The 25,492-nt window shown below is 50.2% G+C and overlaps 1 protein-coding gene across 2 annotated transcripts in view; it reads right to left on the reverse strand.

The window, feature by feature from the left end:
- The window catches only part of bmpr2b (bone morphogenetic protein receptor, type II b (serine/threonine kinase)), an 88,282-nt gene that overhangs the window by 40,721 nt on the left and 22,069 nt on the right, over positions 1 to 25,492 (reverse strand). For both annotated transcript variants that reach the window (XM_028806164.2, XM_028806165.2), the window contains exons 2-7: positions 15,608 to 15,769; positions 15,265 to 15,444; positions 14,618 to 14,782; positions 14,192 to 14,371; positions 11,251 to 11,430; positions 7,113 to 7,292 (exon numbers count right to left, since the gene is read on the reverse strand). In XM_028806164.2, the coding sequence (XP_028661997.2) occupies positions 7,113 to 7,292; positions 11,251 to 11,430; positions 14,192 to 14,371; positions 14,618 to 14,782; positions 15,265 to 15,444; positions 15,608 to 15,769 (1,047 nt within the window). The remainder of the gene's footprint in view (positions 1 to 7,112; positions 7,293 to 11,250; positions 11,431 to 14,191; positions 14,372 to 14,617; positions 14,783 to 15,264; positions 15,445 to 15,607; positions 15,770 to 25,492) is intronic.

Genomic DNA, 25,492 nt, shown 5'->3' on the forward strand with positions numbered 1-25,492 from the left:
TCACGGTTTTTAAAGATCTGGCCCTGCAGTTGGCTCTCCTCTCTTTCTCTCGGATTCAGATTGAATTCTAGCTTGTTAAGTTTGCCGTGATGTATGGAATGTTACCTTTTTCATTGTGTAAGTTAGACTCGATGGCATGGAATGTTATTTTCTTCAGATAGAATTAAAAAAAACAGAATGTGCAGATCATGTACCCATTTTCAATGCCATAGGAAAATTGGACTGGACTGCCAATACTGATGGTCTGTGCAAGAGAGGACAGAGCCAACTATACTCCCTTAGAAGGCTGGTGTCTTTCAACATCTGCAATAAGATGCTGCAGATGTTCTATCAGACGGTTGTGGCGAGCACCCTGTTCTACGCCGTGGTGTGCTGGGGAGGCAGCATTAAGAAGAAGGACGCCTCACGCCTGGACAAACTGGTGAGGAAGGCAGGCTCTATTGTAGGCACGGAGCTGGACAGTTTGACATCCGTGGCAGAGCGACGGGCGCTGAGCAGACTCCTGTCAATCATGGAGAATCTACTGAACAGGATCATCTCCAGACAGAGGAGCAGCTTCAGCCACAGACTGCTGTCACCGTCCTGCTCCACTGACAGACTGAGGAGATCGTTCCTCACCCACACTATGCGACTCTTCAATTCCACCCGGGGGGTAAACGTTAAAATTACACAAAGTTGTTGTCTGTTATACCTGCATTGTCATCACTCTTTAATTTAATATTGTTTTTTATCAGTATGCTGCTGCTGGAGTGTGTGAATTTCCCCTTGGGATTAATAAAGTATCCATCTATCTCTCTAGGACTGATTTGCTAACTCTACGCTTACAGAATTCCTGTCTTCTTGCATTCATACCCAGATAAGCGACTTTTGTATTTTTTTTTTGTTTGGTTTTTACTTTTATGGTTAACTGGTTTACTTTTTTTGTGAGTTTCCCTTTCCCCTTTTGCACATTTTCTGGTCTTGAGTAGCACAATTTCGTCCCACTGTATTTTAGATATGGCTAGAATGACAAAAAAAAAACGTATGTGGTGAAGCCGCTGCTGCTTACATGGCCTCCTGTGGTGTTCGACTTACTGTATCTACTCGCGTCTAAGTTCTCCCACGGATAAGTCGGGCTTCATTTTACTGTATAATTTCCAGAATTATATAATGTCAGCTGTAAAGAAAACTCACGCTATTGGTCCAGGAGATTACGATATGCTAACGCCCACCTCAGAGAGGAACCACGGAGCACACGGCCTTTTTGTTTTATGTATTGTGCCTACATGACCACAGGGTAACACCCAAACCATTCTGAGACGACGTTTGCACTGTTTTGTGTTTTTTGTATCGTACACCCTCATACACCTTTATCGTAAGAGCTTCCCTTATCTACAATGGAGCGATCGATCAAAAGAAAATATGAAGCTGGTTTTAAATTAAAAGTCATTGAAGTGGCGAAAGAAATTGGCAACACAATTCAGTGTGTCTGAGAAACTAATGAGAGATTGGAGGAGGCAAGAAGAAGTAAAATTAAGCGTATTTTTGAACGGGCATATAAGTTGGGGTCTGATTTTATGAACGATTTTTCGGGTTTCAAGACCCGACTTGTACGCAAATATATATACGGTACTTGTACTGCAGATCTTCTTAGCCAGCTGCCTTATGAGTAAAAGAGGCAATTATAGAAAATAGAAGTTGACGTGTCCACTCCCATGAAAAATTTGAAATGGCAAACTAATCTGTAATTGAAGTTGTGTTTTGAGGTCGACAGACTGGCAAAGTCACCAATGCTTTTCAATGCTCGGTATTGAAATTTGAAAACTTTGTACGCTGTGCCCTTTTCAAGTTGTCTCATTAGACTTTCCTGACAAATTTCCTTAAAGAGTAAGTGGGGCAAATTTCATCACAAACCAATCCACTGGGACAGTTGTCTCATGTGGACAGACGGACAGACACACAGTCACAGCGATCATGTTAGCTGCTTTTTGCATTATGTGAATGCACCTAAAAAAAGACAAAGCAGCACCAGAGAAAGGCCAGAGGAGAGTGACTGGGCAGATTCAAGACTGAGATGAATGAGCTACAGTGGCAAGAAAAAAGCATGAAAGCCCCTCAGAATGACCTGATGCTCTGCATTAATTGGTCATAAAATGGGATCTAAACTTCATCAGAGTCGCAAATCTGGACAAACACAGCATCTTTAAGCTAATAACACAAACACTTCTAATCGTTCATGTCTTTATTGAACACTCCCATCAAACATTCGATGTGCTGTGGAATAAGTACATGAAGCCTTGGATGTAATAACTTGACAAACTTCCTTTGGCAGCACTAACCTCAAACACGCGAGTCTGGTAGCTGTGGGTCAGAACAGCACGATGTTCAGAAGGAATTTTGTGCCACACTTCGTTACAGAAAAGCTTCAGCTCAGCTACATATTCAGGATGTCTGGTGTGAACGGCTCTTTGGAGGTCATTCCACAGCATCTCCATTGGGTTAAGGTCTGGGCTGTCACTGGGCTTCTCCATTATCTTCATAATTCTGAATACTTTAATTATATTACCCTTTCATCCCTTTATGTTTAAACATTAAAGGCTCAACTCCGTCAATCCCTCCTCATAGCTCAGACCTCCAAGTCCTTTAATCATCCTAGTCGCTCTCTCCTGGACTTTCTCTGGTGCTGCTGTGTCTACCATAACCTATCACTTAGGGGAGGAGGGGCGAAAACTTTAGATTCGTCAAAAATTTTGATCTCCGGTTTTCGACGGATCGACGTTTTAGTTTCCACAATACTGAAAACATTGATATCTCGATGATGGGTGTGTATCTGTCTGTGTGTCACCGTCTCTCGAGGACGGTCTCGAGCTAAAACAGCTGAATGGAAAAATACTAAACTGGAAACTTAGGCCTGTTATGAGATAACGATGAGCTGATGAATATATTGGGCAAATTGTTTAAGAGAAAGAGGCACTCGGGAGAAACCCTCAAATACCATAATTCTGAATTCTTCTCGTCAATTGCTATGACCTATTGTATGATCAGAAAGATCAGCATCAGAGCGGTAAATAATTCCTGAAATGTTCTCTTCACAACACGAGCGGCAGAGACACGAAGTGGCTGGCACATAGCGCAGGCCGGGGTGGTTGGTGAGCGAAGCGAGCAGGGGGGATCCCCCTTGTATGTCTGTATTATATATATATATATATATATATATATATATATATATTAGAATCAGAAAACTTTATTAATTCCAAAGGAAATTACTTATAAAGCAACTCTATGCAGGGAGGACCCGAGAAACGAACCCCGGTCTCCTTACTGCGAGGCAGCAGCATTACCACTGCGCCACTTGTGTCTGCCTTGACAATATATGTGTGTGTGTGTGTGTGTGTATATAATACATAGTTTACTGTCAAATAATGCAAAGAGTACACGACACGTGTTTCACCCTTATTTGGGCTCATCAGACGTACACACTCACTGCACCCCTCTCGGGGATCAAACCTCGGACATCAGCGTCAGAAATGAAGCAAATCTCCTGGTAGGTAAGAACCCATACAATCAGATCGAGATTCAGACTACGAATGCTATGAATGTAATTACTCCGATCTCCAGGCTGTCAAACAAATGCACCACACGCCGTGGCGCAGTGTAAAGAGGCTTCACTTCTGACACTGACATCTGAGGTTCGATCCCTGAGAGGGGTGCAGTGAGTGTGTACGTCTGATGAGCCCAAATAAGTGTGAAAAACGTGTTGTGTAGTCTTTGCATTATTTGACAGTAAACTATGTAACATTCTATGATTTGCTTCTTGCAACTGAGAAGGCCCCGTGGCGGATGTTTGCAGACTGGCAGACCAACCATATGCATTACCTGGTAGGGAACCGCCCATATAATCAGATCGAGATTCAGACTATGAATGTAATGAATATATATATATATATATATAATCCAACATCTGTCTGTCTGTCTGCTTTTCACGAGAGATCTACTTAACAGATTTAGATCAGGTTTTTTTTCTAGAATTTTCTTGAACATTCCGGTTGATTTTGCATCTTCTCTCATCACGCTAAGTATCAGAGTTTGCTTGCGGTACCAATTTATTCACACAAATCCACCTGAGAGGGTGATTGGTAGAGATATCACAGCCATATGCTTTTCTCCCCACACGGAGGACGCTCTCCTGTCAGAGCTGAACACCATCAGATGCAGTGGCAACATGTGACGTTGGAGCGTGCTTACCTTCCGCTTGGCCAGAATTACATTCTTTATTTTTATTGATTTTTAAAGTTTGCCCTCTTTCACTACAGCGTTAGCAGAGCCGCAGTGGACAGCTAGTTAAGGGTAAGATTGAGCAGCACATGGTAAATACAGGAGTTTAAACTGAACAGTCAGTGTCGGGTCAGCAGAGGGAACTCGTCTTTTACTAAAAGGCTGGAATTCAATGAGGAGGCAACAGAAGGATACGACCAGAGTGCAGCAGATGAGATTATTGATGTGAACTTTCAGAAGGCATTTGATAAGGTGCCACATGAGAGGGTGGGCATCAAACTAGAAGAGGTGTGAGTTCAGAGTGTGGTATGGGTGCAGAATTGGCTCAGACACAGGAAGCAGAGGGTGATGGTGTGAGGAACCTCATCAGAATTGGCCGATTTTAAGAGTGATGACCAGCAGGGGGCAGTGAGGGGGCCGCTGCTATTTTTAATATCTTATATATAATTCGCCAGTCTCCTTACTCACTCACTCACGTATGTCCAAAGCCTAATGCGCAGTCGCCTTCTGCGCAGCTGCCCGAAAAACCTTACGAGACCGACATCGTGGCAGACGGCGGATTTACGGCCGCGAAAATTCAAAGAGAAAGGCGACTTCGATTAAAGCTCTAGAGGCCTGAAAGGCGATTTCGACTACAGCTCGAGGCCTAATTACGCATTCATTCAATACACCTTTATCAGGTTTGTGGTGCTTATACTTACTACTATTCCACTCGTGCCCGTTTCATCTTATGTTGTCGAGACGGGCTCTTTGTCTAGTCTATAAATGATTTACATAGGAATATAAGGAACAAGCTGGTTAAGTTTGCAGATGATACCAAGAGAGGTGGATTAGTAGATAATCTCAAATCTCGTTGGATCATCACAGAGGGACTTAGAGAGCAGACAGGCTTGGGCAGATGACATTTCATGTCAGTAAAAGTAAATTAAATTACATGTAGGAAGTAAAAATGTGACATTTGAATATGCAATTGGAGGTGTGAAAATTGAGAGTCCACCTCATGAGAAGGATTTAGGAGTCACAGTGGACTCTAAGCCAGCGTTTCTCAACCTTTAAGCATTTGCGACCCGAGTTTTCATAACAGTTTTAAATTGCGCCCCCCTAACATATTTTTGAAACCCTAATAAAACGTATTCCTATATTTTCTGCTGCCGATACACCCCTACAAGTTTAAAACTTCCCTACGAATAGCGAAATTACGCCACATATGGCAACATTCACGCCCCCTTTTTTGTTACCCACAGTTTGAGAACCGCTGCTATCGACTTCCCGACAGTGTTCAGAAGCCATTAAGAAGGCTCACAGACTGTCAGGTTATATAGCGCCTTGACGTGTGGAGTACAAGTCACAGGAGGTTCTGCTCAGGCTTTATAACACACTGGTGAGGCCTCATCTGGAGCCCTGGTGCAGTTTGGGTCTCCATAAAGACATAGTAGCACAAGAGAAGGTCCAGAGAACAGCAACTAGGCTGACTACAGGGGTACAGGGGATGAGGAAAGATGAAAAGAGCTGAGCCTTTACAGTGATGAAGAGGAGACCTGACTGACTGAAGTGTTTAAAATGATGAAGGGGATTAGTCCAGTGGATCGAGACGGTGACTTTAAAATGAGCTCATCAGGAACATGGCGACACAGCTGGAATCTTGTGAAGGGTAAAGTTCACACAAACATCATGGAGAGAACTGCAGGCACATGGAATACGTGACCAAGACATGTGGTGGACTTTAGGGACCTTCACAGCTCAACTTGATGTGATTTTCGTCTCTCCAGGTGGACAGGACTGGTGATCTTTTTTGGGTTGAATGGCCTGATCTCATCCAGAATGTTGTAGTGTCCTCACATATAAGATTCACTACAATGCAGCCCAGCAAAGTGCCACAGGCCTCCTTGTGGTTTGAAGCCCCACAACACTCCACTCCCCTCCCCTCTATGCAGAGCCCCTCGCTCTGTCCCTGAATTCTCCACGTGAGACCATCAGACGGCTGTAGGTGAACAGTCATTCTGTTCCGATGTACTGAATAGAGCTTGTAATTCCAGGACTCTGCCCCATCCTGCTTTGCTTCCAGATGTTCAGCTGATTTCTTTACGTCTCGGGCAGAAGCACACAAAGAAAAAAAAAAAAAATTCCATAAGCCAAAAAAAAAAAAAAAAAAAAAACCCCACCACTTCATTCCGTTGCTTTCCAGCGTTCCTCCTTCATCCCTGCCCCCACCCTCTTTCCGAAAGCCTCACAGGCCAATCAGACGCGAGCTCCACCCTGGCTGCCGACAAAACAGCCTTTATCAGACTCTTCTCAGGCCCGCGCGGCCTAAAAATGAGCTTGTTTTGAAACTCCCGGAGCAAAAACGACTCCGGCCTACACCTACTTCCTGCTTCCAGCAACTTGATGCCCCCTAAACACCCCTCCCCTCCCCCCCACCCTGGCGGCTGGCAGCCACGCTTCAGAGTACACGGATAAAATGCTTCCAGATGTCAGTCGTCCCAGAGTGCCCTGCTTCTGCTTTGTACGCCTTCAGCCCAGCACGTCAGACTTGAGACAACTCCAGGCGTGCGCCACAAAGCCCCCCAGCCGAATGAGGAGACTCACTGAACCTCACAAGGGGCCTTCTGGGAGAAAGGGGAGGCAACCCAGATAAACACGTTAGGCTTCCAGTGGGAGCCATAAAATGCTGAAAGCCTACTCGGCCCATACATTCATTCAAAACAAAGCGACCTGGGCTACCACAACATGAGGGCCCCCAAGCAGAAGAAACATGCAGTGTGGCGGGTCTGGGACGCCATCATGGCACCCTTTACTGTGCCGTCATTCAAGGTAGCGGTGACAAAGGACACGCCGGCGCGGCGGAATACTTCACTCACTTTCTGGCAGGATATTGGTGGGGCTCGGAGGAGGAAAGTCCTCGGTGAAGTTGGTGTTGCACATGTCGGTGTTGCAGCAGCAGAAACGATAGGTGCCGTTATTGATGGGAGAGGGTCCCGTGGTCACCACGCACTCCTTACTGTGGCACTGCTGGTGGTCACCGGTGTGAGGCCAGCACCCTGAAAATGAGAAGATGGAGAGCAGTTGTCAGACAATTACAGCATACTGTGACACAAGGGGGTCCCCCACCTGAGCGTGCAATAGTGAAGGACCCTCCTCATCTTTTTTCTGTGGTTGAATTTATAATAACGTCAAACAAGAATAGAGCAGTAAGGGCAAGAACTGATTAGCAAATACAAAGCCAACAAGAACGGCGGCAATGCCAGCTCACCGCACTGGCATGGTTTACGGAAAAGTCGCCCCTCGCATTTCACCCCCACACAATTCACCTTCCACTAATTGCCCCCGGTAGACAATGAGTAGGCTACACAAATGTAAATAATGCACCTCATTTTTTTTTTATATTTATTTGGGTTTAATAAATGCAAAGTTAAAATGCCAAAAAATTAACCAAATACGTGAAGTACAATTAAATATAAAAATATACCTGGAAATTTTAAGGTTAACAAAAAGCATATGAAATATATTTAAGTAGTGCTCATTAAGACGATTATTAGGTCACAGAACGTTTTTAATGATAGATCAGCGTTTCAGTAAAAATCGCAGTGCCATGTTCGATTCGGTCCCCAGGCCGATGGCACCAGCGACGCGGTTCGGCCTCGTTACGACTTTCACAACTCGCCCTTCCAAACGCGCCCTCTGCAGGTGGAACATTCCTCACAAACTCCGATTCCATGTTGTTCACCTACCGTAAATGTGCTTGTCATCTTCTACCAGTTGTCTTCTGCCTCTAATTGACGAAACTCTCATTGCCGTTGTAAATTTTTGTAGTATACAGTGCGGCGCGTGGCATGGCGGTGTACATACTGATAGGGCACAGTCTGTGACGCGCTGCTTGTTCTTCAGCACCGCGGTGAAAACAGCAAACGCGCTCTATGTAACGGCCATAGTGTGTTCAGACGCGTTAAATGACAAAAAAAACGTACGAAATCCAGTAACTCGAATTCTATGAAACGCTATGTTGACATCTAAAAGGCAAAGCCCTCACCGACTCCTCACTGACTCTCAGAGTTTCCATTTAGGTGGCAAGCTGAAATTTCACGTTCTCATTCCTTGCAGTGTCCTTACAAAAGTTAGGTATGTTTCATGTCCTATTGCAACACCCAAGGAGGGGAAACGGGTGTCCCCTCTAAACTGTATATATAGATAGGGGGACCCCTCCTCACTATTTCTGCGACTTCCAATATATGCAGGAAGCCCACATTCCCCATGCTCATGCTTTACACTGTACTCCCAAATGTTAAGTAGCTTTCATTTCAGGAGGAGTGGCGGCTCTGAGGCTAGGGATCTGCACTGGCAATCAGAAGGTTGCCAGTTCGAATCCCGTAAATGCTAAAAGGGACTCTGCTCTGTTAGGCCCTTGAGCAAAGCCCTTAACCTGCAATTGCTGAGCGCTTCCGAGTAGTGAGAAAAGAGCTATATAAATGTAAAGAATTATTATTATTATTATTTTGCGCCATGCCCCGTAACGAACATTCGAAAATGACGTCTTCTTTTTGGCGGTTCTCACTATTGTGCCGTAAGTAACTTTCGCAACAGACCTCTCCTTTTGGTGGTTTCATTCCTTATTTCCATTAACAGACGATTTATTTCACGTCAGAGATGCACAAGGGCCGCTCCCAGTCCCCCTCCTTATCCCACACGGCCGCTGTCCGCGCACCTACCACGTGGTTGGCTCCCTGCCTAAAAATGTGCATTTCTCATACACGACATTTACAATCATAAGTGAAACTCTTTACAATCCTCAAATTCACTGTCAATACTAAAATAGGCCTACGACAATTACATTGACAATCATGTTACATTATTTTTAAAATGTTTCCTGTTCTTTTTCATAACTTCTTTAACACACTACCTCTCCGCTGCAAAGCGCCAGTATTTTGCTAGTCTTAAATAAAATCAAAATTAAAAAAAAAAAAAAAAAAACCACAAGTAAATAATAATTAAAATAAAAAGTTTAAATGATCCAGGTAGGTGATAGGGCAAAGTATGAGGGGCAAAATGTGGGGGGCAAAGTGTGAGGGGCGAGTTTTCCTGCCCGCTCCCAACACTGGCACACCCACAGTACAGTCCCGGCCTGCCTTCCTGGTGTCCTCACATTTGAAGTCCATCACCTCGTCTGAAACGACTTGATAACCGGAACAACTGAACTGGATCTCCAAAGTTGCACCACACTGGAGGTGTCTGTTCAGCTTACGTGTAGAAAATAAAAATGCGGCCATACGGCCCTTGGCCTGGCGTTCCGTGTGCCTTCTAGAAGCTTCTGACCCCTCTGTGCTGCTCCTGAAGGTGCGCAGGAGACCCTTTAATAACAGCACCTCTCCGTTCTTTCCAAAGCGGGCCCGAGATCAGCGCTCCCTGCTGGCCAGTCGAACAAGTTACGTGTTTTTTTCAGTTGTGTCACCGTTTTGCTGGGAGGTCCCCCTGATCTTTGCTCCCCACCTCATTTTCTGACACTGGGTAGCACATCCTGCTCTAAAACGCTCCCAGCGTTGTCCTGGGATTCCACGATTAACCCTCAACATGCGGCCCCCGCAGTACTTTGAAGCCTCCGCTATATTTAACATTCTTTTCATTTTAAGCCCCAGAATGTTTGCTTGGTTTCCCCCCCCCCCCTTGGTCTACGCCCATTAAGCCCCTTTGTGTGCGGCATGTGGTCCACATTGAACCCTCCACTGCGAGTCCCCCTGATGTTCCACATGGTATTTGTTCATCATAACAGTTTGCACCAATGTTCCACAACTTGTCTGATGAATGTCACTCTTCCCAGCACCTCCTGTCGTGGGAGGAGGGGTTCACTTGACAGCTCCGGACCCCCAGACCTCACGATGCATGGAGACTGGAATGTCAAGGTCTCTGGAGATGGCCGGCTTGTACTCTTTGGTTCATTGATAATCGGTTTTTCTGCTGATCTCAGGCAGCCCTCTCATCGTTGTCGTTATCAAGAAGAGAACAAGGAAAGCAGAAAAGCCTCCGTTCATTGGTTAGTTCAAGTCACATGACTACTGGCAGTCACAGTCAAGTCCTTCTAAGTGGACTGATCTGAAATGTTGGGGACAAGAGTCGATCGAGTCATCAAAGCTTTGCAGTTTTTCTCCCGTTTCCTCTCTCATTCGTGCTGCCCACTTTTAGCCAAGACAGACCCAAAGTGCAAGAGTGCCAGCCAACCATTTGCGTCACAAACAAAACTGGCCACAAGTCAACCAGAGAAGCCATCAAGTCCCAACTCTGGATGGATGCTGATAAATCGAGTCAGCTTATAGGCCGAGGACAGCCAGCTTATTCCATTCCAGCACCAAGAAGTCACCTGGCAGCTCCTGTGCCCAAGAAGATGAACCTCCGCTGGTGCCCAGAGTGAAAATGAGGAGAAACTGGGGGAGCTGGAGCGAGTAATGAAAAAGACCAGCAGAGGAGGATAAGACTTGACTGAGCGTACTGAGAAGATCAAGCGGGGCAAAGATGGCAGAGAGGATTAGGCCAACGGTGGGGTGTGCTCTGTGACGAAGTCCATGCACAATTAAAACAGAGGACCCCTCTCACTGGTATTTTGGAAGACGGTGCCCCACCAGACTGGAAAGGCCCACCGATAGATGAAGGGGGCACTTGAGTATCAAGGAATGGACAACTGAATCAGCCATCATGAGAGGAAAATGACGAGGCAAGCAGGATAAAGAAAGGCAAAGGGAGACCTCGGAGGGCTCCTGGGAATGATGACGGGGCCCTTCTACACTGAAGGAAGGCGCTATATAAGAAAGGGGGGACACATGTACACTCCTCTAAGGTGGGCCATATTTAAACGCATCACTCAACCCCTTCCAGAGGACTCGGGCACAGAGGGCACAGGTTAAGGGGCAGCTACCTACGCCACAGTCTGAAAGGTAACAGTGAGGGGTCTCACAAGGACCCCCGAGACACAGGGACCACTGTGTTAAGACAGCCAGTCACATTCTGGCTCACCTTGCTTTTGCAGCTTGATCTCGCCATCGTGCGTCTTCTCCCAGAGCCCATAGCAGCGGCTGCCATCCTGGCAGCGGACTGTGCCATTGTCTTTGGAGTCCATGCCCTCCCGGGTGCCCTGAACCTCGAGGTGCTGATGCAGGTCTCTGAACGCGCAAAGTCGCTTCTCACTCTGGGAGGCTGCAAAGAGAAAGAAACAAGACGGTGAGTCGCAGAGTCCCCCCGGTGAAGAACTGGGTGACCAGGGGGCACATTTATAAAACTTCTATACACACAAAGAGAGGGTTCAGTTTGTGCGAGTCGCGATTTATATGAGAACCGGAGAGGAGAACGCGTGTAACGTTTACGGCGACCCCCGAGCCATCCGTGCTCAACATTTCTGAGAAACTGGGGGGACCCCCTGGATGAAGTGAGGAATGCGGCCACACCAGCTAAATGACGACTCCCGCGTATAATAATAATTCATGTGACCGAGCCGCTATTAGAATGTGACAAATGTGTGACACCTCAGAAGTGACATACGTGACACACAGACTACATTTTGGTTCCCTGATGTGTTGACGTCGGCTCCCTGTTGTCCCGTCTCAGGATCAGACCCCAAAGCGCAGTACAAACACAGACGTGAATCACTCGCTGCGTACAGAAAGCTCTGAATCTCATGGCCTGACCCAAGATGGCAGACTTGGCACTGCTTGAGGACCATGCCAACAGGAGCGGGCATTTATGGGCTGCTGGGATCGTTGTACCCATGAAGATGACTGGCTTACTGTTGGGAGTCGATTTGGACTTTCATTGAGCCGCTCTCTTAGAACTTTGTGCTGAGCTGGCATTAGAAAGACGGCCTGCCCAAAATCAGAGCACACCTGTTCATATGAAGATTGGCATGAACCTTACCAGAGAGAACTGAGCAACAGGTCAGAAGTGTCTCTGCCAAGTCTCAGCTCCATTGTGCCTGTTGTATTGGAAGCCATAAACTGAGTGACAAGACACTACATGGTTTGGTCGTACATGCCAACGTGAAAAAGAAATCCACAGCAGTGCCCGCTTCTTCTGATGTAATCACAGCAATCGGCACTCACTGCAGTAAAGCGCACCGAGTGAGAAGGACGCTGCTTTGGCAGACTGTAAGCAGTGAAACTCCATTAACACGCAAGTCATCTGGGATGCCAACATGAGGGTGACAAATGTCATGGCACGGTGGTCTGGGTCAGCCTGCGATTCATTTACTTTGAGGTGACGATGTACGGGATGATGGCCGGCTTGTTGGGAAGGTGACTGGCTGAACCCGCAGCAGCCTTTCAAGTGGCCTATGTTGGGGTCATTCCAAGTGTCAGGAGACAGCGACTACCCACTCGGAGCACACAATAAAGGCGCTATAAAGACATGCAAAGACCACCACAGGACTCCTCAAATGTGGGTGGTGGGGTCTTGAGGCGTCAGGTGGGAGGGCTGCCCTACCAGCCAGTGAAGCTCTGCAGCATTCTGATTGCATATACATGAGGTTGATTAGCATAGTCCATATATGGTGGTCCTGGGGTGGAGTTTGAGGGGCATTCACGTACGCACGTTTACGCGATGATTTAAATATTGTGTACAAATGTGTGCACACCAGGGTGGATAAATCACATTTTTTTTGCCATACGCCCGTTTATAACCTCAAAATCCACACACTTTTATAAAAGAGACCCCCTAGGTCTCGGTGGCCATTATCACTTCCTGCCCAGCTTGGATGCCCATTGTAAGCTCATGCGAGAGCCGCAAAGGAAAGGAAATGCCACTCAATTGAAGTGTCCGGTGTCAAGAAGCAGCTTGTTTACAGGCGGGACCTTCCCGAGGATGTCACGGAGAGTTCAGCCGCCGCTTGTGTTTGGGACGCGAGGATGTGTGCAGGCGCCACGCTCAGAATGTCACCATCTCCTCCGGCATGTAGAGAATTGTGTGAAAGAAACGAAAAAAAACAAATCGTCACCGGCAGGAGGGGTCGGTGAGACTCTGTGTCACTTAGGCAGAGCGGTCAGGGTGAGTTTACAATGCCACTCACAAACTCCTCCGGAGAAAAACGCGTGGCCGCCATTCCCAATTCCGAGACACCAAAACAGCGGCCCACTCTGGAAGCGATTCAGGAACCTCCAGCCAAAAGAGCAAAGACTGGGAACATTCCCAGAATTCACTGTGAAAACATTTCCAGCTCGAAGCCCCCCCCCTTCCCCCCACACCCGTTCCCAATAGAATTCCGTCTGATCATCAGGATGTGCCCGGAGAGGAGGCCAAACTCCAATTCCGGATGGGCACATTGGATGCCAGCTCTAGAACTGCAGAAAGTTATTCTGGCCAAAGCTTTAGGAGTCGGACATGAATAATCCTTTCATTTTCTTGTTATCTCGGATAACGTGGGATATTCCGACGCTTTCCAGAACACACCAGGGATATCCGGCCAACCGCCTGCTAAATGACAATAAGGTTAAGATTTAAAAGTCTTGGACGTTACATCACAGGCAGCGCCAAGCAGATTCAAATGACCCAAATGCCATCGTGTGGAGGAACGTCAGCTGTCCCTAACGACCGGAGTGACCCTCAGGGGGCAGCCGACGTGGCCCGCACTCTCACGCTGTCAAAGCCTGCGCAGTTGTCCCTGGCTGAGGGCCCAGTGACAGACCAGAGGAATTTGGAAGGGCGCACTTCTCTTGAATCAAACGAGATAAAAGTTCACAGAAAGCGAGCGGCGTGGCTCGTCCGACTCGATTCAAGGGAACTGCTCTTTACTTTACTTAGCAGAAACGTGGAAAGACCCCGCGCTTACGTGCCGGCAAACCCAGAGGCTCCAGTAAAATCGAGAAAGAAAGCGGCGGGCACCCCCATGGGCTCCCTGAGGGTCTTCCCCAGGTCCCAGCCTCCACCCACCCCAGATGGCACCAGCACAGACTGGGCTCACGCTACTCACTGTATGGCAGGGCGCTGGAGGGGCTCATTGGGGCGGTGGGCTCCGTGAAGCGTTGGTTACACATGTCGGAGCTGCAGCAGCAGAAGTGGTAGGTGCGGTTATGAAAGACGGAGGGAAAGGACGTCTCCACGCACTCCTTGCTGTGGCACTGCTGTTGGTCACCCATATGCGGCCAGCACCCTGAAAACGGACAAACACAAACATCCAGTGAGGCTCGGACCGGACCGGACCTCCCGATGCCAATGGACACCACTGCACAAAGAGGCAGGCATCACACAGGGTACAAGCAGGGCACAGGCGAGATGGCACACAGTAAGAACAGGGGCTCACTGGCATCGATGCATGGCAACACAAGGTCTGCAGACGCTACAGCGTGGACCACCTGCCAGACCCCTACACGGGGTCACGACCCAAACGTCTGCCCACCTTGCTTAATCAGTTTCAACTCCCCGCTATGCGTCTTCTCCCAGAGGCCATAGCAGTGGCTGCTATCTTTGCAGTGGACTGTGCCATTGTCCTTGGTGACACCGCCATCCCTGGCATGCTGGTCCTGGTCACTGAAGATGCAATCTCTGGTCTCAAAATGGACGGCTGAAGGAGGAAAAAAAAAAAAAAAAAGAAGGAGAGCTTCACACCCAAGAGGAGGAAGAGGAGAAGCTAAACAAACAGGTGGGCATCCACATCCGACTTGAAGATGCCAAGATCAGCCACTCGCTCACTTTGTCCCATTGTGGGCCTCATATTGGGGTCTGTACTTAATGAAGGTGGGCACCACACATCCAATAAAAGAGAAAGAGCTGTAGGCTCAACATAAGCTTTGATTGGACTTAGAACCCCAACACCAGACAACATCTTGCAAATCGATTAAGGAAAGCGGGCATTGGGGGATGTGCCCCCCACTGATTACGGAGTGCTGCCCCTCTTTGAACAAGCAGCCATTCAGACCTCCACATAAAACTCGGGTCAGTCTCACCTCCATTTCCCCAAATCTCATCCCGCAGCCATTAAACCACAGCTGGGACCCCCTTCTGCCATGTACCATGACACATGGGTGCCCCCAGCCTGGCACTCACCGTAGGCCTGGTCACTGTTGGGGCTTGGCAGCACGGCGGGCTCCGTGAAGTTTGCGTTGCACATGTCAGAATCGCAGCAGCAGAAGTGAAAGGTGCCATTGTGGATAGGAAAGGGCACAGGCGTCAACACACACTCCTTACTATGGCACTGCGGCTGCTCGCCAGTTTGGGACCAACACCCTGAAACAAAATGAGAGACAAGTCACCTCAAGTGCCCAACGACACCCCCAAACTTCAACACTCTGGCACAGAGCACCAGTCATGATTCTGAACCACAAGGCCACACGCCGAGTGCCAAAGGAGTGGGCATTTGGGGGTGGCACCAAATGGCTGAGGAGCCCACCTTGTTTAACGATCTTCACTAGGCCATCAGGGGTCTTTTCCCAGAGCGTGTAGCACTGACTGTCATCCTGGCAGTGGACTGTGTCATTGTCCCCGGCGCCTGGGAGCCCGAGCTGGTGGTGCAGGTCACTGAAGGCGCACACTCTCCTCTCACTCTGGGCAGCTGCAAGAGAGGAAGACAAGATGGTCAACATGTGGCGGGAGAGGACGGCGCCAATCTGCCCCCGGAGGTGACCCCATGTTCAGCTGCCACCCTCCATTTCCTCAACTTCTCATCCCTTTAATTCTGCTCAGGGATACTGAAACCCACGCTGGGCAGGAGGGCTAGTCATACCATGCCAGTCCGGGGGAGAATGGTCAATATCCATGCAGAGAGGGACAAAAGCCAGTGAGCCACCATGGTGACCAACTCCCAAAGAGGCCCCTTTGATGGTTTAGTGGACCACATGGTCTCCTAGTTCAGATGAGGGCGGCCTTCAGCCAAACTACCAACTAAACTGGCATGGCAGAAGGGCAGAGCCCACCCTGGAATGACGGGTGCCAGTCTATCAGAGGGCACACTGCATCTTATGATTCAGTCTTCGGTCAGCTCAATCTGTCTGCCTTTGAGGGGATACCAGAGTAGCCCCCGTAGACCTGGACAAACACTGTGCCACCATGATGCCACCTCGCAGCCCCCAATCATTCAAAGTGCTTGGCCAAGAAAACAAAAGCACTATTCAAATTTTGATTCCACCCAGAATTCCTGGCTGGCTAAGCAGTGGTCTCCTTTGAACGTCTCTTCTGCAAACGGATTCTTCACCCTCAGGATTACCAACCTAAACGACTTGTGACCCCCCAAACTCAGAAATCTCCAGAATGACAAAAGTCGCCGACCATCACCAGGAATTTCCTTGTTCAGCTGAAACTGAGCTCCATGTCACCACTCTGAGCCACAAGTGGCCTGAATGTCCCAAACAATTCCAGACAGAAATTCTTCCATCCGCTCCTACTGGGGAACACTGGAGGTCCATACGTGGGAATTTATCCAAAATGGGAAACGGACCCCGCTGCTCGTGCTAAAGAGTGACAGCATAAGCCAGCAGGTACAACACCACAGAGGCCCACTTACACCCCACCAGCGTAAAACCAAGTGGGCATCAAGTCATGGCCGGCGGGTTCAATCATCGACAGATCATTTCAAACCCCCCTCAATCTGATTCAAGGGCATAGGGAAGGTGGGCACAAGGCCGGACGCAGCCCTGGATAGAATGCCAGTCCACTCATTTGGTCGACCTGCACATCTACAGGGCACTGGGCAGAACGTGCAAACTCCACATAGGGGTGGGATGTGAACCCATGTGATGTGTAAGGTGGCACCCTTTCAAAATTAATTTCTCATTTAAAATTTTCTCGTAAGTTTTAACCCCTTGTATCCCATCCCAGACACACACCCCCCACCCCAATCTGGCCGCATACTCTCACGCTTAGTCAGGCTGAGGGGCACAATGGGGCACATCCCATGTTTCTGTCTTTTTGCTTTAGCACTGTCAGATACCCTCAGGTCTCCGGCTGGACTGAGGTCACCCCATTACCTGTCCGAGGTGACCAGAATACCGAGACACGATGCTGAGGTCACGGGCTTCAAGACAATCGGCTGCAACAACAAAAGACCCCTCCATGTGTCCCTCATCCGGTCACCTCAGGGGTCACATTCTCCACTTTGCCCACACTACCGGCTCCTGCTGCTCCAGTTTTTTTTCTTGCTTCCCATCCTCATGGCCTCCTGCCATCAAACTGCATGTTTTGAGTTCAGTGCCCACCTTTTTTGAGCACACAATGTACCACCATGTCAGAGACAGGAATTCCGAGAGCTAAACAGGCAGATGACTGATTTGTACCGAGAACTGAAGGGCGATGTCAACAGCGTGGCACAGGCAGAGAGACACACGCACACACACACACAAACATAATAAGGAGCTGGGCACCTTGGAATAGGGCACTTCCTGCCAGTGACCCCTAGGGACGGACAGGGTGGCCTCTTGGGGTGGGAGGGCACAGTGAACCCCCTGGACTGGATACATTGAGAAGCAGATGGATACCGTGACAGGTGGGACGAGGTCACAGGACACGCTTACCTGTCATCCAGATGAAGGCCATGACAGGACTAGGTGACCCCTGGGTGCCATCACAAATGCACATCTGTCCTTGGCTGCAGGCCGGCCACAGGGCCATTTCCGAGTAATCGCAGCTAATCTCTGCTACTCAAACAAGATAAAACTTCTGGGAAGGTCGGCTGGCATGGCGCGGCTCAATTCAGAGGAATTCCTGTTTACTTTTCGCCACAAACGAGGCGTTTTATTGACAGAGCACGGAAAAGTCGAGGGGGCTGCAGGGCAAACGAGGCTCCCAGACACGAGACACTCCTCACCGATCCGAGTCATCAACACTGACTCCTGTGCCCATCACAGCCAAACGCACAGCAGCACAACACCGAGGGGTCTCACAGAGTGCCCATCATCACCCTTTGACTTGTCATAGTGACGGACAATGTCCTTAGGGGCCCCCTGGCATCAAGTGGGCATATGTGCGCACCACAAGAACCCAGGAGGACATGGAAAACAGCCCACTGACTTGGGGGGCCTGCACAGCCAGAAGCCACTACAGTAGCACTGGGACCGGAAAAGTAACGGGGGTACCAGAGAGCCAAGAGGGGCCAAACGGGATTCGCGCAAGGTGGGTACCACACATCCAATAAAAAATGGAGGGCATAAAAGCTTTGACTGGACTTAGAAGCCCCACACTGGACAGCATCTTGCAAATCAATTCGGTAAAGCAGAGACTGGGGGGATGCCGGGGATGCCCCCCATTCCCCCCATTGATTACTAAGAGCTGCCACTCTCTGAACAAGCAGCTGGGAAGCAGACAAGGAACACAAAAAGGAGGTGCAGCCTAAAGAAAGGGGAACACGAAGGACAAGACAAGGAACACAAAGCAAAGTAGTGAGGGACGTAGTAAGAGATACGGACTGGACAACGACAAAGACGCAATGAGGACAAGACGGAGGGGGACGCAGCCCACACACATGACTGGAAGGAACCCGTTGTCACCAGCCACAGGAAAGACCACCACAGCAGTGACAGTGAAGAGTCTAGGAACCCCAAAGGCAGCGATGGCCTGCAGGAATGGCGGACAAGAAGATTCAGGTAAAGAAGAAAAACGACAGACACAGAGAGAGATATGGACCTTGAGAATATGAGAGGACAAGGGGCGGAACACCCAAAGACGGTGAAGAACAGCGACAGCAGAAATAGAAAGGGGCGAAACTAGGAAAGGAGGAGAGGGGGAAACACGTGAAGAGAAGGGACATGGTCACACTACGTCACAGAAAAGTCCATCACACAAGTGACAGTGAAGGGGCCAGGAAACCCAAAGGGAGTGCGGCCTGCAGAAACAAAGGGACAAGACGTGACATATAAAATGGGATGCCACAAAGGGACTGGGCGAAGCAAGAGGACACTCAAACACTGGGAAAAACACCAACTCCAGAAACAGTCAGGAAACGCATTAGAGACCACCAGGTCTGGTCAGAGGGGGACGCGGCCCACGCCAGCCTAGTGCTGGATTGACACCAACATTTTGACTTAAGTAACGATACCCGCCCGCTCACACACCTCGGCACCGCTACCAAAACACTCCATACCCTGACTGCCAGCTTCTTCGTACCCCCGACCCACCAGCACCGCACTACAGTCACCAAGGGGTCAGAGTCAACCCAACCGCCCCAGTAACCCTCTGGTTTCACCGCAGTCCATCCGAGAGTCATAATTTCTTAATCGTGCTGGGAGTTTAGGGGTGCGGTGGTCCACCCTAATAAAAGGGCAAGCGTCTGTGTGCCCCTCCGGTTGTGTGGTCAACATGCCATTTGGTGTGGGATTCGTAAAAGCAGTTTCTGAAGCACCATCTGTTGGAATGAAAAATGGAATGCATTTTATTCCTACATGTATTATGAAACTCATTCCAACAGAAGGTGCACTGCAAATGTTAACCGTTAATACACGGAGGTCTCCACTGATGACTTATGGGTAGCATGCGATTTAAAAAATACATGCGATGTATTCTTGTTATTAGATTTAGAAGGGTAGCACGTCCAGTATAAGCATGTTAAAGTGGGGCGGGGTGGTCCCCTTTGGAGTTCCAAAAACAAATATAAAAATGATCTCTCAAAGAGTGAGGTCCGAGCGCAAGGTGCCAGTAGACACCCTTTACCTGCCTATGCCAAATTAGCACTATGCCACTCTTGTACCATTTTAACCGCTCAGTGGTGCCAAGTGTGGCCTGCAGAAACGAAGGACAAGAGGCAGCACATAAATCAATGAGGGACACGCAAGGAGGTAACGGACTGGACGACATGGAAGGACAAGACACAGTCCATGGCGAGCCCAGGAAAGAATGGCGACTTGAGAAACCCACCGGGAATCTGAGAAAGTAGGGGACGATGGGGGGGAGGGAGGGAGAGACCCCACGCCTGAGCAGGGCAGCACGCAACAGGATGAGGGACGGGGCCAAGAAATGGAGAAGGTGCAGCAGCCCCCCGGCACAGACACACAGCACGCACGACCTACACAAAGACGACGCACCTCCGCCGGCCCCCTCTCTGCACAAAGTCTGTGGCGCCTGGAGCTGTGCCAGCGCGTGGTCAGTAAACAGGACCCTTCAATGACCTCAAATCTGCAACATCACTTTTCCAAGAAGGTCGGCTAAAGGAAGCGGCGGCCACGCAGACGTCTCTGAGGACCCCGGGGGGGCTACACAGCTTCCATCCATTGAACTAACTGGATTCAGTTTTTGGGGTCAGTTCCCACCAGCTTCAGATGCAAAGGTGAAGTCCACCCTAAGCCCACTCAACAGTTTAGTCTCTGAGGAGGGGCAAAAACAGACATGTGGAGATCATGCAAAGTCCATGTGGTGGCCAGGCTGGTATCTGAGCTGTGGGGCACCAGCTCAGATTGACCCTCGCAGTCCAAGGCGCACGGGCACACACCATCCAGAAATGCAAATCGGCCTTCGAAAACAACAAGTGAGAGTTGTGCCCACCCCCACGGAGGTCACCCATGGGGCACCTGGAGCGACACACCCGTCAAGCAGGCCTCCACCATCTCACGTGCAGGAAGCTGAGGCGCCCAGTCAAAAGTGCAATTAGGGGGCCGCATCAGCAGCCGGAGGAGAAACACACGGCCCTCCAAAGATCAAAGCAGAATTAGAATTTCAAATCAGCGGCAGGGGCTCCGGAAAGCAGGGCCTCTGATCCAATTACCGTCGTCCTGCTGTTTTTATGGGTCGCTGCCACTGCCGACTGGCGCACTCGGTGCTTTGAATCGCATAGGACCCTCATTAAACCGGAGCTTAATGAAACGGGCCCACTCTGATGCCACCGTGCTCTCTGCTGACTGTGGGGGGCGCTCAACTCCTACATCTCTAACATCAGGGTACTGCTCTAAGTGGCACCAGAAAATCCAACCCAACATCCCAATCCCCCCCCCCCCCCAAGTGGCACCTCAGCAGCACCCCCTTCAGGCTTCTGGAGTTTCACCAGACCCCCCTTCTCTAACCCACTGTAGCTCACCCTGTATTTTTGTGGTCTCGAGTCATAATGTCACACCAACACCCTGCCCCAGTGCAACTCTCTAGTCCAGTGGACCACCAGCCGCTGTCCCACCTCCTCCTATGTTTAGACCCCCGTCAAACGGATCCGCTAAAACACAGCAGTGCCCCTCTAATGACTCCACTGGAGCCTCTTTTTGGTCCCCCTTTCACCCCAATATGCTTTGAAGACCCCTGCTGCTCCAAAGAGCCTCTCAAAGGGCTCTAATGAAGTCTGCCCACATGGTGCCAGCCTTCTAGACTGGCAGAGTTCCAAGGAGACCCTTTTGGTTCCACAAAGGGTCCCAACCATGAGAGTCCCTCTGCATCCCTGCACCAAGCAGCACCCTTCCCCCCACAGCTGCGCTCGAGTCCAGCAGAGGTTCACCAGACCCCATCCTGCTCGGCAGACCCTCAGTGACATCCCCTAGTGTCCTCGTCTCTACCCCACCTTTCCAAGGGGCACTCACTGTATTCACTTCAGGAACATGGAGGCCTAATTGCACCCCCCCCAAAGAGCTTCTGTGCCAGGGGATTGTTATTTCGTGCCACTATATGCTGTGCACCACTGCGTATGGGTGGTACGACAGTAAAGCCACTTGACTTATGCTGACCATTTCTGTCCCACCGAGGCCCACCTGCACTGAACTCCCCTCTCTATGAAGTCCCATGTGGACCCCGACAAAGTATTACCTTGCACCACGGACCCTCAGTGATGCCCCCCCTGTTTTTTAGTACAGTTGAGGTCTACTTGGGTCCACCCAAAGTCCCCAGCCCTGTCCATGTGGCTCACAGAGCTCTAATCAAGGTGGTCCAAGTGGCCCATCTGCCTGGGTAGCTTGAGTGAAGGGCGCTCTTTTGTGCCCACCTTCTGGAACAGGAAGCCCCCAGCTGCCCCCCACCCTCATCCTTGCCATTTTCTTCTGCCTCACAGAGTTACAGTGGCACTGAGAGTGTCAAACAGCCTTCTAGTACAGCTGACCCACGGTCCAGAAAAACTCCCAAATCCCACCTGCAACCCTGCATGAAGACACCACCTGCCCCTCCTCCTGAGCTTCACTTGTGCCCTTGGTGTTTCCCAAAATTCTGGTACAGTGGTCTCCATCATGCCTGCTCTTTGATTCGGCTCCCAGAGAGCAACACAGTGGCCCTAACAAAACCCAATACCCCCGTGAGACCCCCAGCTTCTTTACAGATCACCTGAAAAGTCTCAAATGGAGCCAGACCCCTGGACCAGTAGAGTCCCACCCTGACCCATCTGACCCTACACACCTCCACTACCAATACATGAAAGCCTATCTGGACCCCCCACACGAAGCACCACCCTGCCCCATAGCCACTTTCTAAGTCTAGCAGATGTCCATCCGGACCCTTTAAAGTCCCACAGAGGCCCCGCCCTCTCCTGCCCGGCAGCACTGAGTGGCACCCCCTAGTGGCTCACACAGCTCTAGTAAAGCTGCTTCAAGGTGCCCACCTCTGCTGCACAAAGCTAGTGGACAACTGCAGTTTGGAAAGGGCACCAACACACACTGGTACCGGATCGGGCACCTGGCACACCCGTGGATTAGTGCCAGGCACGTCCGTCAATTTGATGGCAACTGATGGATGATGGGAGTACAAGGCAACCATATTAATCAATAAGGACACTCAGACCTGTCACCTGCCCATGGAGGGAGCGCCAAGGATGGTGACGTCACTATAAGCAGCTTGTGGACCAGGCTGCCCAAAGCTGAGACCCTAGTTCCATGAAGCTTTGTCTTGATGTGGTCCCACAGAGTATCAGTGGTGCCCCTAGTGTCAAAGCGAGTTCTACTGAAGATGCCCCCAGTGCGGACTCCTCGGCTCCGTCTGCCATCCAAATGTGAAGTGTGACAAAGCGCTCAGACAGAGCCGGAGAGGAAGGAAGCAATAGTGAAGGGGGGAGACGGCAAAGCCCGCTAGACCGGGGGGGGGGGGACCTTGGCACCGGAACGTCCCAGCCCTTCCCAGATGGAGCCAGTGGCACGCAAAAGAATGGAGCGGAAGTTTTATCTGACAGGAAGCAGGCAGGAAAATCACTTCCTGACGGGTTGAAGACACGGCCAGCGCTGATTAAAGGCGAGACGTACACCAACCTCGGGAAGCCCACCCAGAGGCCGCCCGCCTAGGACTATACTGCACCTGGTGGACCACCTAAAGCCCAGCACCTCAGGCAAACCAGCAAGGTGGCGATGATGGCGGACTGGCCAAGCAGACGAGGTGGGCTCTCATGTGAATGCGACACTCGCAGGCCGTCCTGTCCTGTCCTGTCCCACCCATCGGCCTAAACTGTTTGTTCTCAAATGGCTGCGCACATCGACCCCTGGGACTTGAGACTGACGCCAAGAAAGTGAGTGGAGCTGCCAGTTTTGGGGGTGGGCAGTGTGTGTCATACAGGCAGGTACAAGGACCTCCATGTGACGGAGACTGCCAGCCAACTGACAAAATGCCACCACCACAAGTCACATGAGCAGAGTTAAGTGGCACCCCCTGGTGTCTGCTGCCAGCAGTCACCACCCTCAATCCATCCACTCCTGAGGCAGGACGTGAAAGAACAGAGGGGCAACAAGAATTGGTGGGCAGTGTCCCCAGATACCCACATGGGGGGGCGTCCAGTGGCTTCAATCATGGGCCGAGGGTGGTCCCTATGAAGACCGCCAACGGTCACGAGACGTGTCCACGCTTATGGCCAGCAAGACGGAAAAGGCGTCACACTGGTGTGATTTTTATCACGAGACCAAACGTGACAAATGCTGTGGGGGCTGCGGACTCTGAATAGCAGAGAGGGGCAAAGGTGCTGCAGAAACGTCTGGGATGTGCTTTTACCTCCCATAACCAAGGGGGGCTTCTCACTTCAGTGGGCTGCAGATTTCAAGCAAAATTCTGTGACCTCACCAAAAGGGAACAGATGGGCAGCACGGCGGAGCGCCACCTGCTGCCCGGGGTTTGAACAGCCACTACAACGTGACACACAATTGACTCGCAGCTCGTGGACAACTGCAGTTTGGGAGGGGCACCAACACACACTGGTACTGGTTGGGCACCTGGCGGGTGGCACACCAGCGGATTAGTGCCAGGCACGTCTGTCAATTTGATGGCAATTGACGGAAAAAATTCACTTTGACTAAAACACACACCAAGGCGGAGACAAACTGCAAATGGTTAAGGATGACAGGAGTCCAAGGCGACCATGCAGACCTGGCAGAGCGCCACCCACCCCATGGGCAGCTTGAGCCACATCTGTCACAGTACCACCTGTGGGCAGACTGGGTCACTGCACAGGAAATTCATCAACCATGACATCTCATGGCCTTCACAAGGATAGCCGTGTGTGTGTGTGTGTGTGTGTGTACTCCCCTCCACCCCGCCGCTGCCGCCTTGTGCCCGATGCTTCCTGGGATAACCAAGTTTGGAAAATGGACAGATGTCAGATAGGACCCACCAAAAAAGCGGAGCACAGTTCAGGCTACAATGAAATGAGTGCCAACATGCTCACCCCTTACTGCCCATTTGTATGCCAATTCAAATGCACCATCATGTGCCTTTAGCGGGCATTGTTAATAAACTTGATGCCAACTCGATGCTCACCCTCCAGTGTGCTCAGACAGACTTTTCACTATGGGGAAGGCACGAGACGGACGAGTTGGGCATCAAAACTACAAACACTGCCCACAAAATGACCGATTTACACTCGAGGTATGCAGAACACCAACCTCTTTTGGTTATTAGTGTGGCACTCCACCTGGGCATACTGGCACCGGAATGAAAGCAAAGGAGAGGGGCGTCTACTGTGAGGGTTCAGTGGCATCTTCTATGGAGACCCCAAAGTGCCCGGCTGATCGTCTGCTCGAGACCCTGTCACCTTAGACAACACTTCCAGTGACTTACGTAACCCGCCCACCCCGAGTGAAGGCCAGTCATGTGGTCTGACACACCCAGTGACTCCGTCCCCCCCAAACAGGTTTGATTTCGTCTTCAGTCATAGGGTGGTCTCTGTGTGCCCGACAGCGGGAGACCAATGAGCGCTCGTCTGGAGGTACAAATCACAAACAGAAGAGAAGCTCGTCTGACTGCTGTCTCGTGTTTTATGTAAAATGCCAAGATCGCGGCCAAACTCTCCATACCCATAAACCCCTCCGTCACGCTGCCCACCACTGGCTCTGCCAAATCTGACAACGACTGCAGTCCAAGTCTGACAAACCCAATGGCTAGAAGTCACATCAAGTGACATCGGCCAGGTGTGTGT

The sequence above is a fragment of the Erpetoichthys calabaricus genome, chromosome 8 (genome assembly GCF_900747795.2).
Source record: "Erpetoichthys calabaricus chromosome 8, fErpCal1.3, whole genome shotgun sequence".
Classification (NCBI taxonomy): domain Eukaryota; kingdom Metazoa; phylum Chordata; class Cladistia; order Polypteriformes; family Polypteridae; genus Erpetoichthys; species Erpetoichthys calabaricus.